Here is a 15,108-nt window from a genome sequence, read left to right on the forward strand (position 1 = left end):
ACAAACCTATGGCATAAACAGAATATTTCCGTAACAAGGAAAGAAATAAAAAATACAACCAAACTGATGGTTTGAATTTAATTACTGTATTTTATAAGTACATGAATAAGGGAGAGCTGTATGGACATATTAAACCTGGGGCGGGAGGGGAGTATGGGTGTGTGTAGGGGAGGGGGGGGGGGGCGTTGATGATGTGTCCGCACACACCTCAGAAAGTATGTAGTTACGCCCATGGCCACCACTCTGGATACTGGGCTTTCAGTGGTGCCAAGGCCCAGATAGGAGGCCTTTCTCTAATTCCTTCACCAAACATTCATGAGAGCAGACAGTGTAGCTTCACTTTTCTCAGAATCAGGACAGATGACGAAATTCCATTTTTTCCTTGATGCCAAAATGTACAGGCTAGAAGTTGTATTTTGAACACTAACTCAACATAGCATACTACATACAATCCTGAGAATATTCTGTTCAGACCGTCTGCGTGTCTAGACGATGGTTCTCACTACAGGCTGTTGGAGTCTCAAAGCTGACTCCAATTTGTCCATAACCCTTTCCAGACTGATCGATATCAATGACTTGCTTTTAATCTGGGTGAGTTGTGTTGCTTTTTGATAACTTTTAGCATGTTGAGACAAAGCTTAAGGACTTCTCTTTGTGAAAGCCGTTTATAACTTGAAGTGTTTGTAAAGCTGTCATCCTAAATATGAACTGAATATTTGGTCACAAAGTGGCTGAAAGATTTAAATTGACAAAATAAAGTCAAATTAAACAAGCATAAAAACTGCAAAGGAGGATTCCTCTTAGCAACACACACATTTCATTCTTTTTGCATTTTCTTGCTGGGTTTGAATTCTCAGTATTATATTTCCCTATGCTCTCTTAAATAGAGTTATTGAGGAAGAGTCTTTCTACCTGCTCACGTAGCATTATATCTATCATTTTAAACATGGTCAAAGATTTACTCTAATTTATCCAATGTCTTTCTCCCCTGTCTTGGATAGCTTACACATTTTGTTGTAAAGTAAGACAAGTTCAGTATTTAATTTCCTTTCAGCCAATTTTTCAGTCTGCATGTAACTGGCAACTTTGTTCTCAAACAGTTTCAGCCTTTTTCACATCAGCCATCTGGATTTTGAATGAGGAAACGAATCACACAAGTAAAGACCAATTGAAATGTAAACATGAAATATTTATAGTTCTGCTTCTGAATGTTCCAGACATTATACTGACTCATATAGAGCTGAATACATGCGCACAGAAACCTAGTACAACAGGATTTGATTATTTTGTAAAGGCACTTCTCTTTTTGTCCCACTCATACTGTTTTAAAGTCCTCCTTCAATCTTTAAGGTTCTGTTGGTGATACAAACAAACAGAACAGAACCAGCTTTCTGTAAGTTGCACCAAGAACCGGACTCACACCATCGTCTGTAGGAAAAAAAATCATCAAAACAGAGTGACTATCAAATTGCTGCTGATGACTCCAACCACAAGGATGACGATCATGATCAAAAGTGTCAGTCCGCGTCGTACGACCAGCTGTTTAACCGGCAGCACCTCCCCCACTGTGGAGGTGGCAAACTCTCTCCGGCCTGGACTCTGGACGACACCCTCTTCCTCGTTGGTACCTCTGGTCGGAGTAAAGCCAACCTGGATCTGGCTCTGACTTGACTCTAAATGTTGAACAAGTTATTAAGCTTTTGAGAATAAAATCAGACATGTTTTTTTTCTTATTTTTTTATGAATGATGACAGTGATAACTGTCTGTTCCCACCTAATTGTTCCAGATTAAATGTTTCTTTCTCTTCCATGAGCTGAACTCCTGCTCTGACTTGAGCCTGATCAGACAGAGGAAAAAGTAATGAAATACATAAGCCAATAACATGTTTTTCTTCAATAAAAAGAGTAGTTCAGTTTCCAACCTCCTCTGAAGCCTTTTTCCAATCAAGTTTGCACAAAAACGCGACGAAGAAAAATGCCTGTAGTGAAACGGCAATTGTAAGTCCGGTCCACAGTCCTGTTGTAGTTGGGGATGAAGTAGAGTTCATGGTGCACCAAGTAGACAGAAAGAGACAATGCACAGGTGCATGTGAATAAAAGAAATTATCGCTGAAAAGTTTATTTAGTTTAGAAGTTTATTTCAAAGAGCGAAACCGAAAATCTACAAGCACTAATAACACTGACTGGTTTATACTAGTTTGAGGATGAGGGCTCAAGAAAAAAAAAAAAAAGAAAATTTTGTTTTTCAGAAAAAATAGAAATGAGGTAAATACTGCTACCTCAACAGATGTTCAGCAGACAGTCATTGATTGACCGCCTGTACAAGGAGGGTAAGCCACAAGGGGTCACAGCTAAAGAAGCAAGCTGTTCACAGACTGCCATATTCCATGTATTAAGCTGAGTAGAAAGTAAAGGTTTGGACAAAAAAGGAGGGCACCAAATCTTGTTGCTTGAGGTTCTGTAAAAAGCTTCCACATTCAGTCTGTGCTTTTTAATCAAATCCAAAGTAAATGTGGTTGTTTACCAGGAAATGCTGGAATACTTCAAGCTTTCCTCTGCTGACAAACTTTAAGGACATGCATTTTCCACCAGAACCTGGCACCTGCTCCACACTCAAAAGAACCAAGACGTGGTTTAATAACCATGGTATGCTGAGACTGATTGGGAGTCAGAGGAAGATAAGAGTCACCAGAGCCAACAATGCAGGTGAACTGAAAGCTGCAATCAGTCATTTATACAAAAGGAGCCCCAACCAAGTATTATGTGCAAAAGCTGTACAGTTCATGGACATACTGTGAAGTTGTCTAACTTTCTTTAAAATGAAAATGACCTTTTCCTGGTTTTATGTAGCAATGTAATTTATTGATGAAAAATTTTGTTTTTTCATCAGCTCTAAGCCCAAATCATAACTACAAATACATATATATTCCTCTGATTGATATGAGTAGTTTTAGGTTTTGAATTCAACTATATTAGATAAATAAACTTTCTTGCGTTAATGACTTTTCATTTGTTGTTTCTCTCACCAGTAATTCCCATGTTTGCAGCAAACATGAGGGTTGCGCCTATGGGAAACCCTATAAAGTAGAAGCCCACTATATTAAAAATGGCGCCAACCAGTTGTTTCCCAGCTCCTCTGAGAACTCCTGCGGCCACACCCTACAAGTAACAAATGCACGTCTGATTATAATTTGTGTGCAGAAACCTGGAGTCTCAGACTTTGGTTGAATGAAAGTCGTTCTCACCGCAGTCGCATCGCTGACATGCATGAAGCTGAATATAAGCATTACATCTGCAACCCTCTGAATTATGTCCCTAAGAAAAGAACACAGGAATAGACACCTTTAGACTGTGAATCATTCCCAGCAGAAAACATTAAAAAGTACAGGGAGATGATTCACTTTTTAGTGAGGTAACAACATGGTAAATGATTTCAGGTTGTCTTCAGTAGCTGGAACTGACTTTAGATGAAATGCGCTGATTTTGGCGCTGATGGGCTAACATTTTACCACTAATACACCAAACTTAGTTCATAATATTGTATTATTAAGCTACCAACATTAAAAACAATTTAAACTAGTCTTTTTCTTCAATTTTCTCTATTCAGCATACACCAGCTCTGTTGCCAGAGCTTTTAAACATAACTGAAGCTCATTAAACAGTTACAGCTTGGTGTCCAAGAGTCTGCATATTAGTTAATTTATGACTGTCTGCTGTCTGTATACAAAGAAATCCTGTTGTGACACATGCAACAAGCTGCAGTCAAAGGTCCACAAATTAGCTGGGTTTTAGGAACCAGTTACTGAGTTTGGGGTTTAACTTACTGGTCTGAGGTGAAAATGAATCCAATGACGTTTCTGGTGATGCTGACACAAACTCCAACAAAGCAAGCAACAATGACTGTGCAAAACACGCAAAGCGGACTGTCAATAAAGGTGAAAAGATGAGGTAGTTAATCAGTTTCCACAAGCTGCAACAATAAATGACTGCCTGATTATGTATTTTTTTCCTTCTTTAAAATGTTTCTTTAACAGTCTATTGTAGAAATATAAATCATAGAACATTAACATTCCAATAAAAATAAAACTGGGTTGATGAAGTAGATCATAACATTATATGTTATGAAATACTTTCCAATATGACAAAACCAGAATTCTGCGGAGTCCAATGATTCTAGCTCAGATTTGTTGGGTTTTTACAAAGACAGAGAACCTGTTGTCAGAGCTTTGGTTTTTAATCTTATGGCTTATGCATATACCAAATATTATAGCAATGCTTAAAGACAAAGCAATTCTCTCCGTACTGCTCCAGTTTTCTGAAGTAGACACTTAACATCATGTATGAGCACTTATGCTGTGGAATGGGTCTTACATGCACAGATGATTGGGACTTTACACGACAGCTTGGCCTGCTGTATGTCTCCGGCACCAAGAGCATTCCCGACCCGGACAGCAGCGGCAACAGAAAATCCAAGAGGGCACTGGGAAAAAAAATCAACACAAAAGAGCAGAGAATGTTACGTATAGTCGTTAAGCGGAGATGCTAATGCCTGCAGTTGTGCCAAACGGTCCCCTCACAACAGAAAAAGACTGCTATTCTGCATCCAGGATCTCCAGGACCATTGTTGGACATTTAAGAGAACACTGAGGTAATTGTATGAATGGAAATGTCCCTGTCAGAAGCCGTCCTAAGCCTTATTCTGGGGATTTAATAAAACACATTTCAGACCATTGATAGGCAGGTGGTGTTTTATGTGCAGCGAGCATCAATGTGTGTGATCTACAGATCCATTACCATGTAAGCCACAATGCACAGCTGGTACGCAATAGACTGAGCCCCCAGTTCAACTTCACTGATCACACCAGCCAGGAATCCTCCAACTTCAAAAATCCACCATGACAGGCAGATCATGAACATGCTGGGAACGGCCAGCTTTATGAAGAGACCCCACTCCTGCAGGCAGTCGAGTGACCAACCTGTGAGTCCACATATACAAAGGATTTGACCAGTTATGACAATAAACAAGGATAATAAAACAGAAGGAGATTCTTACAAAAGTATAATGCAAGTAATAATAATAAAAAAAGTGCTAGAATACAATCCAGAATGCAAAAAAAAAAAAAAAAAAACTGATAGTGTCTGACTTTGTTCTGAGGCTTGAACTGACCTCCCCATGTGGCTTTGTGAAGACCCGTCCACCAGATGTAAACATGCAGGAGCAAAGCCAGCAAGTACTGAGAGATGGTGTTGGCTGCTGCAGATCCCCTTCATAGAAAGCCCAGAGCAACGACATGAAGGACAAACACATGAGAACAAGACATAGCACAAATTGTTATTCAGAAATATCTAGTGATAAAGATGTCTGGAACCAAGTCGTAATATTCTTTGTTTGTTTGAACTACAATAATATAGAAACTCACGCTACACCCTGCTCCAGATGATAGAGGAAGACATAGTTGATGAGGACATTGAGGACATTCCCAACTGCTCCACTTACAACCTGAGGCCACATGATTCCCTGACATGTAAAGCACAGAATTATACTTGTTTAATTCTAAACAGGCCTAAATGTGTATATATATTTTTTACATTCTATGTAAACAGCTTTACTCTGAGAGACCCACCTGGTTTTGTAAGTACTTCCCTTCCAGCTGGTACATAAAAGCAGCCTGAAGATCATGACAAAAAAAAAGAAGGAAAACCTCAGGCATATTGAATCAATCAAGCCGTCTTTGTTAATCTATTTTTCCTTTGTAATATTTGTGAGGATCAGAGTAGTTTTGACCATGAGATGGAATTTTCTACATTGTTTTTTGGAAAGGTAATTTTAGTGACTCATCAAACTCACTGGAAGAGCCGGCATGAAGATCTTCACATACAGCTGGGACAGACTGCAAAATAAAAACTCACTGTACATAAGAAGGACTATGAACTAAAGACATTTCCAACCCTTTTACTTTTTCATATGTTGTCAATCTACAAACTACAAACTTCAATTCACCCTACTTTGATTTTATGTCATAATCCAACTTTTCCACTAAATTAAAAAATGCATAATTAAATGTCTCTGCTCTGAAAGCAAAGTGGAAGTGAAGTGAAATTCTTTGTCTGTGTGAAAAAACCTGGCCAATAAAGCCGACCAGCATTGGTTTAAATTCCTTATATACAAAAATCTAAATTGTATGACATGCATTTGTTCTCAACTCTCTTTACTCCATTGAACTTCCATAAAATTTCAAAATGTAAATGCACTTGGTAAATTGGACTTGAAGGAGACCTGGCAACCTCTGGACTCTGCTTGACAGCCAGCAGTAGGGGCTCGGTGTTGATCAGGACGGCCCAACAGGGGAAACATGCCAGCAGCAGAATCAGAACCCCCCTCTGGAGAATCACACCCACACGCTTCAGGTTACCGCTCCCATAGGTCTGCATGTAGCAGAGCAAACAAACAGATTTGATACACCTGATGTGAATCTTTTACTGTTTAGCTGTTTGCTGAATAACCATAGACGAGGACTCTCCACCTGAGATATGAGGGTATCGCAAGATGCAGATAAACCCGTGCCGACAGAAATACCGCTGACGTTCACCACCTGCATGGGAGACAGCAAGAAAGAACTCAAGAATCAACTCAAATCTAAGAGAACGACTTGGGAATGCATCACGTTTGCCCAATTATGTTCACCGCAGCTGCCAGTGATACTGCTGCTAGCTCCGTCTTCCCCAGGTGACCGCAGAACGCCAGGCTGATGATGCTGATCAGGAAGACCATCAGCTGGGAAATGACCTGAAAACACAGCATCGTTTTCAGGAAAAATAAAATGAGTCTTTTGTTTCAAAGGCATTTTAAAACATTATTTTAAAAGGCCCATAAACACAGAAAGTGTCTTTTAGGATATGACTCATAATATTTTATCAAGAATAACTGTAGATGTAGATAACCGTAGATATTGTGAGCTGAACTTCCTGACCCTCCACCCAGAGGCCTGTCGTAATAAATCACATGATAAACTAAGACAAACTCAATAATTATTTTTTTCTCTTTTTACTAAACCTGTTCAGTCTGATGCACTGGTCTCATCTAGCCATTTTTAAGGACAATTTTATTTACAGCGACTTCATAATTAATTTTACTTGTTGTTTCTGTTTCTGGGATAATTTATCATTCAGCAAAATTTATTATTGTGACAGGCTTACCACAATCTCCATAAAGCCAAAAGGAACAAATGTCTGTGCATGAAGTAAAACTCTCCAATCAGCAGCATTTAAAAGCACTAAGGTGTTCTTCTATGGCTGCATTTTGAACACTGTTTATTAAATATGTGTATTAGAATGGTATTTATTAATTGAAAAATAATTAATAAATTATTTTTATTAAAATAATAAAATAATAAGTGATATTTTCTGAGATTCAATATTTATGTATGACATTTTATGAACCAAATATCAAACTCAAATAAAATTTTTTGTCTCGTATCTGTCATGTGACCGGTAGCTGTGTTCATAAAGATAAGAATTGGAGGAACCTGTGATTGGTTCAGAGCGATAATATGCTTTCTGTTGTAACTCCCACAGACGTGGGACTTTTGTGGAATTTGTAATCTAAGAAGCTATTTTGTTTTATCTTTTTTTTGTTGACTGGTCTATGGCTTCCAAAATCTGCCTCTATATAACATCCTTCAGAAGGTAGCATTTAGAAAAAGAATTCTGGCTAATAAAGCAAATTAATATTTTTAAATTATAAGTTAAGGAAAAATACAGCTTTACACCACACATATTTGCTTACTTAAATCTCTGTGACCCAAACTATGCTCTTTTTCACAGTTTACTTTATCCACATAAATTAGCATCTATAAACTTATCAAATACTGTATATTAGCAATGGACATTTTTTGTAATTTTTACGTTTTGCTTCTTTGGGCTTTTTATATGCTTATGGTAAATTCAACATAGACTAAACATTTTAGTTCTTAAAACAGGATCGACTTTTTTTGTTTGAATTAATACTTCTATTTTAATTGTATTAATTAACCCCCCCCAAAAAAAAAAAAAAAAAAAAAAAAAAACAGGAAGAAGTTATTTTTGCAACCTTTCCTGTTTCCGGCCGAATCCATGGCAGCTTCACTCTTCCTGTTTCTAACAAATACTCAGCTACGCTCCCCTCGGACCGTGAGACAGAGGTGCCTCCTCCTTACCACAGGTCCTGCCAGTTTAAGGAGCTGCAGCACCTCGTGTCGGAAGTCCGCCTGGACTCCTCTCAGTCCGCAGCATTCAGCGTTGGTCTCAACAAAAGAAGCGTCAGTCGGGCGTCTGCCAGCTCGCTCTTTGACATTTTTGGTATCCTCTGAACTATCCATGACCAGATATGTTGCGCCTTTATACACAGGACTCCAGAAACGGCCTCCTCCTGTTTAGCTAAATGCCGCTTGTTTGCAAATGAAATTATCCGGAGCTTTTTGACGTAGCGCAGACAGTACTTCTCCTCGCGCTCCAAGAGGATATGACGTTTATGACGACACTGCGGACAACAGTCAGCTTACCCTTTGGTACAGTATTCAGCACAACACACAACTGTGTGCTATTATTTTATATGCAGAACACCATTTCCTTTCTTTAAATAAAAAAAAAAAAAATCACTTTATGTGGCACCTGTGCAACTGCTCCTTTAAATACGCTGACATCACCAAATCACAAACTCAAAGGTCAAGGACAGTCCACGTGATACAACATGAGTCAAATTACGTCCAAAAACTAAAATAATGTTTGCGGTCCCATTTAATAAACTGGAATACTATTAAAAAAAAAAAATCTGCTTAGGAACTGCATTGCTAAATGAAACGCATTAAGATTAACAGAGATGGATGTTTGAAAGCCTGTTAATTATTATTAAATGAAATTTAAATTTAAACAGACCAAAAAAAAAAAAAAAAACTTTATTACAGATCTGTAAATATTCCCTGGGTGAAATTTCCATGCTTATTTTTGGGGTGCGATCATTTAGAAGTTGTACATTCATAAGCCCTACCTTATGTTTTCACATTAACAGAGAAATTATATTGGCTTTTACTTTGTGGATATTAATTTAATAATTGCTAAGTAATGCAAATCCTCCTTGTCAAAACAAAACAAAACAAAACGCACACATTGTTGACTTTTAACAATTAAAACTTCAAATGGGATTTAATAAAAACCACAAAACTGTCTTGTGTGCTGACCTCAAGAACATTAAAGAGCTCATTCAAAAATGCAATTTCTTAAAATAATTTTTAATGGTGGAAGTTGAGCATTACAAAGCAAGAAGCAGAGATCACCATTCAGTCATTCACAGATTAAATCCCTGATTAAACAACGTATTCTATATGAGCATGCTTTGTGAGGACGGATGAACTCCTTTAGGCGTTGGACAGCTTCACATTGTGGCCATAATAAAAAGAGAGTTGGTTCTTTTTCCGAGGCAAAGTAGTAATGAAGTTCAGTAAAATATATTCTTCTGCAACCAAATGCAACAAAACAGTACATGTCAGTAAGTAAAGCCTTGGTTGTTTTTATCATAAATAGAAACACTGATTGCCATAAATGGTGTTCCCAGCACTGAAGTGGTAGAAGTACTCCTGATTAATATTTCTCCAGTGCACATGCAAGTCTCGTGTAATTCAAGGCGTTCAATTTTAAGAAACATTCCAAGTGAAAATGCTTATCAAGGTTAATAAACTTTAGGTAATAACAGTGTAGTACAAGGTTTTTGTGCTAGATGTAATTGGAATCTAATGAATTCTGATGACTGGATCTCAAAATAGACTGGACTGATGTGAAGTTTTCAGTGAACTGCCCACAAAACATACGAAAAGCTGAGAAAAGCTCAACCAGTCAATAATCATCCCTGCAGCCTGGGGTTATGCTCAGTTTGGGATATCTGTGGCCAGATTCTGCTGTGACTGGATTCTTGCTCGTTGCTGTCAACCGCAGTAAGAAAGCACTTGGTGTAAAGGACGGGTAGGTAAGTACGAATAGGTGTTTCTGACTGTGTGCCGAGCTCAAACACAGTTGTGCAGGTTTTCATTGTCTTGAAAACGAGGTATGCAACTCATGACTCTTAAAATCCACACAACTATAAACAAAAATAAATATATATATATATATATATATATATATATATAATTAACAATATTTGGAGAAACGTGTTTGGAAGTTAGTGTTTGTAACCAAGAAAAATAAATGTCCATCCATATGCATAGGAAGGTTCAGTCTTAACTACAGGTGCAAAAATAGGAAGTTGGAAAAACAAAGATAAAAGCTGTTCATTGTATTTAACTTTTCAGAAATAATACCAAAGGTTCGTGCAAATTTGCACCTAACTGAATGCAGCTCATTCAAACTGATCTTGTAATGCACATACACCGGCATTCCTCTGCTATGTATAAAAAACAGCAAACAACTTCCGGTTTGATTCCTCGGATCACACAACTTTAGATTTTGTAAACAGTAACATTCAAAAAAGATCCTCCCAGATGGACGGGGTTATGTAAATATACAGCACAGTACAGCACCTTGCAAAAGTATTTGCTCTTCTTTAACTTTTTTCCACACTTCCTATAACTCCAAACTTAAAATGTATTTTATCAAGACTTTAAGTGATACACCACCACAAAGTAAAGCTGTGCATGCTCTTTTGTGTTGGCCTATCACAGAAAATCTAAAGGGAAAAAAAAAAGGTTGCAATTGGGTGTGGCAAAAATATATAAAAAATACTTTTGCAAGGCACTGCATGCAGGAATAAGTAAACCACAGATCTCAGAGGATCATCAAGTTATATTAATATAGAAAGCTGAGTAAACTAAAGGCCTGCGAATGAGTAAATCAAAACCATTTACTGTGTGTGATGGGACTTGCACACATTGTTTCTCCTGCTAACAAAGCAGTCTGTAAACATTTCTTCTTCCAATGACATTCTACGCCTCCTCAGACACACAGTAGCAACCCTTTCAATAAATAAGTAAATAAATAATACACTTGCTAGATAAAGAATACATTCAAGTATATCAGTTCCTAAATATTACAAATCCACCATTTGTGGACAGCAAAACTTGTGCAGCATAAAGAAAGTCATCACATGCACCTCTACACATGATCACTGTTAACTGCATCAAACTTGGCTCTGCCATGTTGATTGTTGAGTGTTCCAGCTGATAAAAGTCTAGAGCAGCTCTTGGACTGGACAATGACACCAAATCTGAGGTTGTTCTCTCACAGTGCAGTGAGGGTACGAAACAGCTGGGTGAGGCAGAAGACGGAGGCGGTAAGTGCTGTGCACTGTTTGGCCAGCAGCTTGGTGCTCAGGTCTTGACAACTACGTTTGCTGCTTGCCCGCTCCGCCGCCAAGCAGAAGTCCCTGAATGAGCGGGCGACATCTGCCAGGCCTGCGACTGCCTCTGCATTTCTTCGATCGCACCTTTCGCAACCAGAGAACCAGAGGCAGACGGTGGCCAGCTCCACCAACGTTCGGAAACTGTCAGCTAAAAACCTTAGCATTTCCTCCGGGCTCTGCCCAGTCCCCGTTACCTTCTGGCAACTAGACATGAGCCGCCGTGCTTCTAACTGGAGAACCCGTTTGTTCTCTGTGAAGTGCGCCGGGCAAGTGTCCCTTGCGTGACGACCTCCGAGTCCTGCCGCAGAACGATCAGAGCCACCGCTACCTTCCAAAATTGATAGAAGCTTATCAACATCTCTGCGAAGAACTTGGAAGCCTTTAGGAGGTTCTGGGTAGTGCTGCTGACCCAGATGGGTGAGAGTGTCCTTGTGGGTTTCAGACAAGTAGGATTCCGAGGTGTCTGAGTGGGGTGAGAGAAGAGGGCTGAGCTCAGAGGTGGAGGAGGAGGAGAAAAGGATGGTTTGAGGAAATGAAGGGGAGACGGTAGAGGAAGCAGGGATAAAGGAGGGAACAGGAGGAGATGTAATCAGATGAAGACCTGCTCTGGAAGTTTGAGAAATGCCAGTGCTCTGAGAGCGGCAGGAGAATTCATAGATTGTAAGCTCATCATCAAAGCTGTCTTCCCCACTGAAGCAGTTTGTATATGATGCTGGACAGCCACAGGCATCCAGGGGCACCTGGACCCCCTCTGCTAGTGACTCACACCCAGATGCAAGTATAGAACTGCAACCAAACTCCGATTTCAGGGGCGTAGTGGCAACCAGGTCTGCTGGAGTACTTGTCTGGGACAAATCCTCACAGATGGTGAACACTCTGCAACCAGCAGATACTTTTGACGGGTCTGAAGTCTGCTCCAAGGGACTACAAAGACCCATCAAAGGTCTGTCACTGCTTGTCCTTGCTTTTTGAGATTGACCATGAAAAGCAAGTCGTGGTCCATTCAGATTCTGAGTGGTCACCACTATTGGAGACTGACTGCTCCCTTTGTAACCTGGGATGTCTTCCTGTAGACTGTTGACTTTTATGTTTAGTTCTGGAGCATCTGTTACAGGTCCAGGAGTGTTGGTGTTCAGCCCAGAAGTATTTCTTTGGAATAGGCTTGTTATAGATGCAGGAGGCTCTGTTATGGGTCCTGGTGTGTTGTCATTAGATCTGGAACAAAGAGTTTGATTATGCTGTTTGGGCTCAGTCTGCACAGGCAGCTGACAACTAACTTCTTTTTTCTCAGACGCCAAAGGAGATCTCTTTGCTGTTGTTGTCTCTACAAAAAACTCCCCATCCAATTCAGATCCAGTCAGCGTTGCATCGGAATCATCTGATTCAGCTGAGTCAGGTGCTGTGCATGTCTCTAAGTCAAGGGTTTGTGTGATATCAGGAACGTTGTCGGTGGTACATGCAATGTCGCTACTAGCTTCCCCAGCTGGACTCGGCGCAGAACTCCCAACCCCTGCTTTATTTAGACTTTCTTGGGAGCGTGATAAATAAAGAGGCAAGTTTTGAATCTTCCCCCTTAGGGTTGAGGCAGATAAGCGGTCCATGATGCTCGGTGAACAAGTCTGTAAGATAAAACGAGATGGGGGCGGAAGCTCTTTGGAGAGATCATTCAGTGTGGCAGCTTTTGCCATTACGATGCCAGGACTTCCTAAACTCTCTGCAGGTTCACTACTCATCAAGTTGGAGTCACTTTTTGGTTTTGGTGTAACTGTGTTTTTCAGTGCAGTTCCTGAGTTAAGAGAGGATATGATGCTTGTTGCAGCTCCCAGTTTTGCCCTAATTGACTTTATAGCGAGAATGTGGTCAGCATTGACAGAATGGTCCCTGTTTTGGACTTCAAGGTTTAAAAGAAGCTGAGCGCTGATGTGTGTTTCATCTTTAGTTCCCTGGGTTAAATAATCACCAAGGAAACTGTTTGCACTTACAGTCCTGTCTTTCTGTTTCTTAGCCGAAGAGTAACTTAGAGAATTACTAGCATCTGCATCATCTTCATCGTCAAAAACGTTGTCTGAATTAGAGTTTTCTGTAGATTCATGAATGAGTTCTTCATCATTAGCACTTATTAAAGCCTGTTTTAATAATTTAGCAGAGCCACTGTGGTTATTACTCTGTTCTTTGGGAGCTACAGCAGTATTATTGATTGATGTTATGTTTTTGGAGGTTTCCGCCTCTTTTATCAAAGGCTCCATTTCTGGTTTAAGTGCAGGAGGTGTTTGAGGGAGAAGCGGTGATGGTGGAGGAGGAGGTGGTGAAATCAGTGAAAGGAAATTTTTGTCAACATGTTTGTTCATATGTGCAGTGACCAACCTTTCATTTACTTCTGTGAAACTATGAGGCATTATGATTGCACCCTGTGGTATTTCAGCACCCACAAGGGGTCTCTTTAAACTGGATGACACGTCAAACACGTTCTCTTTCTTTTCTTCTTTCCCGTGCTCCTCAATTGTATCAGGCAAAAACGTATGACTAGTAAGTGGTCCGTTTCCCGTCAAACCTACTGGATTTTCCTTCTCTGCTTCTTTTTTCTCACCAATCTCTTCTTGATCTTCCCCTTCCTCCTTTCCGTCACCTCTCCGATCGGCACTCTCTTTTCCATCTGGATCGACCCGGCAGCGGACGACGGTGATGGTAGGAAGAACCACCTTCACCAGATCTGTGACTGATTTGGATTCCATTGCATCTGGTTCCATCTCCATTTCCTGCTTCCTGGTCCTGGAGGGGGGGTTTAGATTCCTGTTTTTTTCAGAAGCAGACAGAAAGCCTGGGTCATGGGAGCAAAGCTTTGACAAGATGGGTTTGGACTCGAGCTGAGCCGGCTCTCCTTCAGAATGAGTGAGAGAGGAGATGGTAGGGCTGGGATTCTGGGTTAGCCCCGAGGGTTGTGGATCTAAAGTTAGTATTGGGTTATCATTTAGACCTGTCAAAATGTTTTTAAGAAACCTGTAAGGGTTTAAATTGGACTCCGATTCAATATCAGTTTCTGGATACGTAACTCTGGAGGTGTAATCAGTTTCCATGAAAGAGCGTCGCTTTCTGGATTTCTTCCGGAGGAGAAATGTTGAGTCTTTGCTTTCTCTTTCCTCTTGGTCTTCCTGTTTGTCCATTTCTGTGTCCATTACAGAGACTCTGATGTCACTCAGGCTGAGAATGCTCAGGGTGTCCAGCTTCATTTCTGTTTGACTGCCTGCAAGAAACAAAAAAAAAACAAAGGTGATAAAAAAACAAAAACATTACTGACATGTTTTGAAAAATACTTGTACTTCCTGTGTAAAAGCAACATGATATTTACTCACGTTTCTCTTTGCTTAAGCTGTTCACGAAGCTGAGGTAATCGAGTTTAATTTACAATTATCATGTCTTCCTATAAGAAAACTTTTATGCAAGTGCAGGTCAGTGACATTGTCTTTTCCAAAGCTTAATCTATCTGCCTATATTTTCTAATCTGCTGTGGTATAAGAAGCTGGGAGGCACCACTTGAGAGAGAAACATTGAGAAAATTAATTTATATCCCAATGGAAATCTCAACAAGTTAGAAATTTAAGTTCATGTCACTCGTTTCTTGAAACTCATCCTCACTCACCATTGAAGGTGTTAGTTTTTTTTAGCAACTAGTCTTCGTTTGTGATTACATGTGTGCAAGAAAAACTTGCACACATTATGTTGTGATTCATTACTCAAACCATTTG

The 15,108-nt window shown here is 39.8% G+C and overlaps 2 protein-coding genes across 4 annotated transcripts in view; both read right to left on the reverse strand.

Moving 5' to 3' along the window:
- Positions 1 to 1,170: 1,170 nt before the first annotated feature.
- On the reverse strand, positions 1,171 to 8,840 carry LOC106946208 (multidrug and toxin extrusion protein 1-like). Of its 3 annotated transcripts, none has more exons than XM_015030396.1 (16): positions 8,196 to 8,837; positions 6,686 to 6,787; positions 6,525 to 6,593; positions 6,278 to 6,426; positions 5,849 to 5,891; positions 5,625 to 5,669; positions 5,421 to 5,518; positions 5,168 to 5,265; positions 4,795 to 4,976; positions 4,372 to 4,480; positions 3,825 to 3,900; positions 3,246 to 3,315; positions 3,027 to 3,159; positions 1,923 to 2,017; positions 1,775 to 1,838; positions 1,171 to 1,679 (listed from the first exon to the last, which is right to left on the reverse strand). In XM_015030396.1, exons 1-16 carry the CDS (start codon positions 8,355 to 8,357, stop codon positions 1,447 to 1,449), a joined length of 1,728 nt encoding a protein of 575 aa, XP_014885882.1. In that variant the 5' UTR covers positions 8,358 to 8,837; the 3' UTR covers positions 1,171 to 1,446. The 3 variants fall into 3 exon arrangements, with proteins under 3 accessions (XP_014885882.1, XP_014885883.1, XP_014885884.1); XM_015030397.1 differs by having other exon boundaries at positions 1,171 to 1,673; positions 8,196 to 8,834; XM_015030398.1 differs by having other exon boundaries at positions 1,662 to 1,697; positions 8,196 to 8,840.
- A 408-nt stretch (positions 8,841 to 9,248) lies between these two features.
- The window catches only part of frmpd1a (FERM and PDZ domain containing 1a), a 45,489-nt gene continuing 39,629 nt past the window's right edge, over positions 9,249 to 15,108 (reverse strand). Inside the window, exon 16 of the mRNA XM_015030395.1 lies at positions 9,249 to 14,606. Coding sequence (XP_014885881.1) covers positions 11,245 to 14,606 — 3,362 coding nt within the window. The 3' untranslated portion in view covers positions 9,249 to 11,244. The remainder of the gene's footprint in view (positions 14,607 to 15,108) is intronic.

Source organism: Poecilia latipinna, unplaced genomic scaffold (assembly GCF_001443285.1).
Source record: "Poecilia latipinna isolate Pla-1442-1.1 unplaced genomic scaffold, P_latipinna-1.0 Scaffold180, whole genome shotgun sequence".
Taxonomy (NCBI): Eukaryota; Metazoa; Chordata; class Actinopteri; order Cyprinodontiformes; family Poeciliidae; genus Poecilia; species Poecilia latipinna.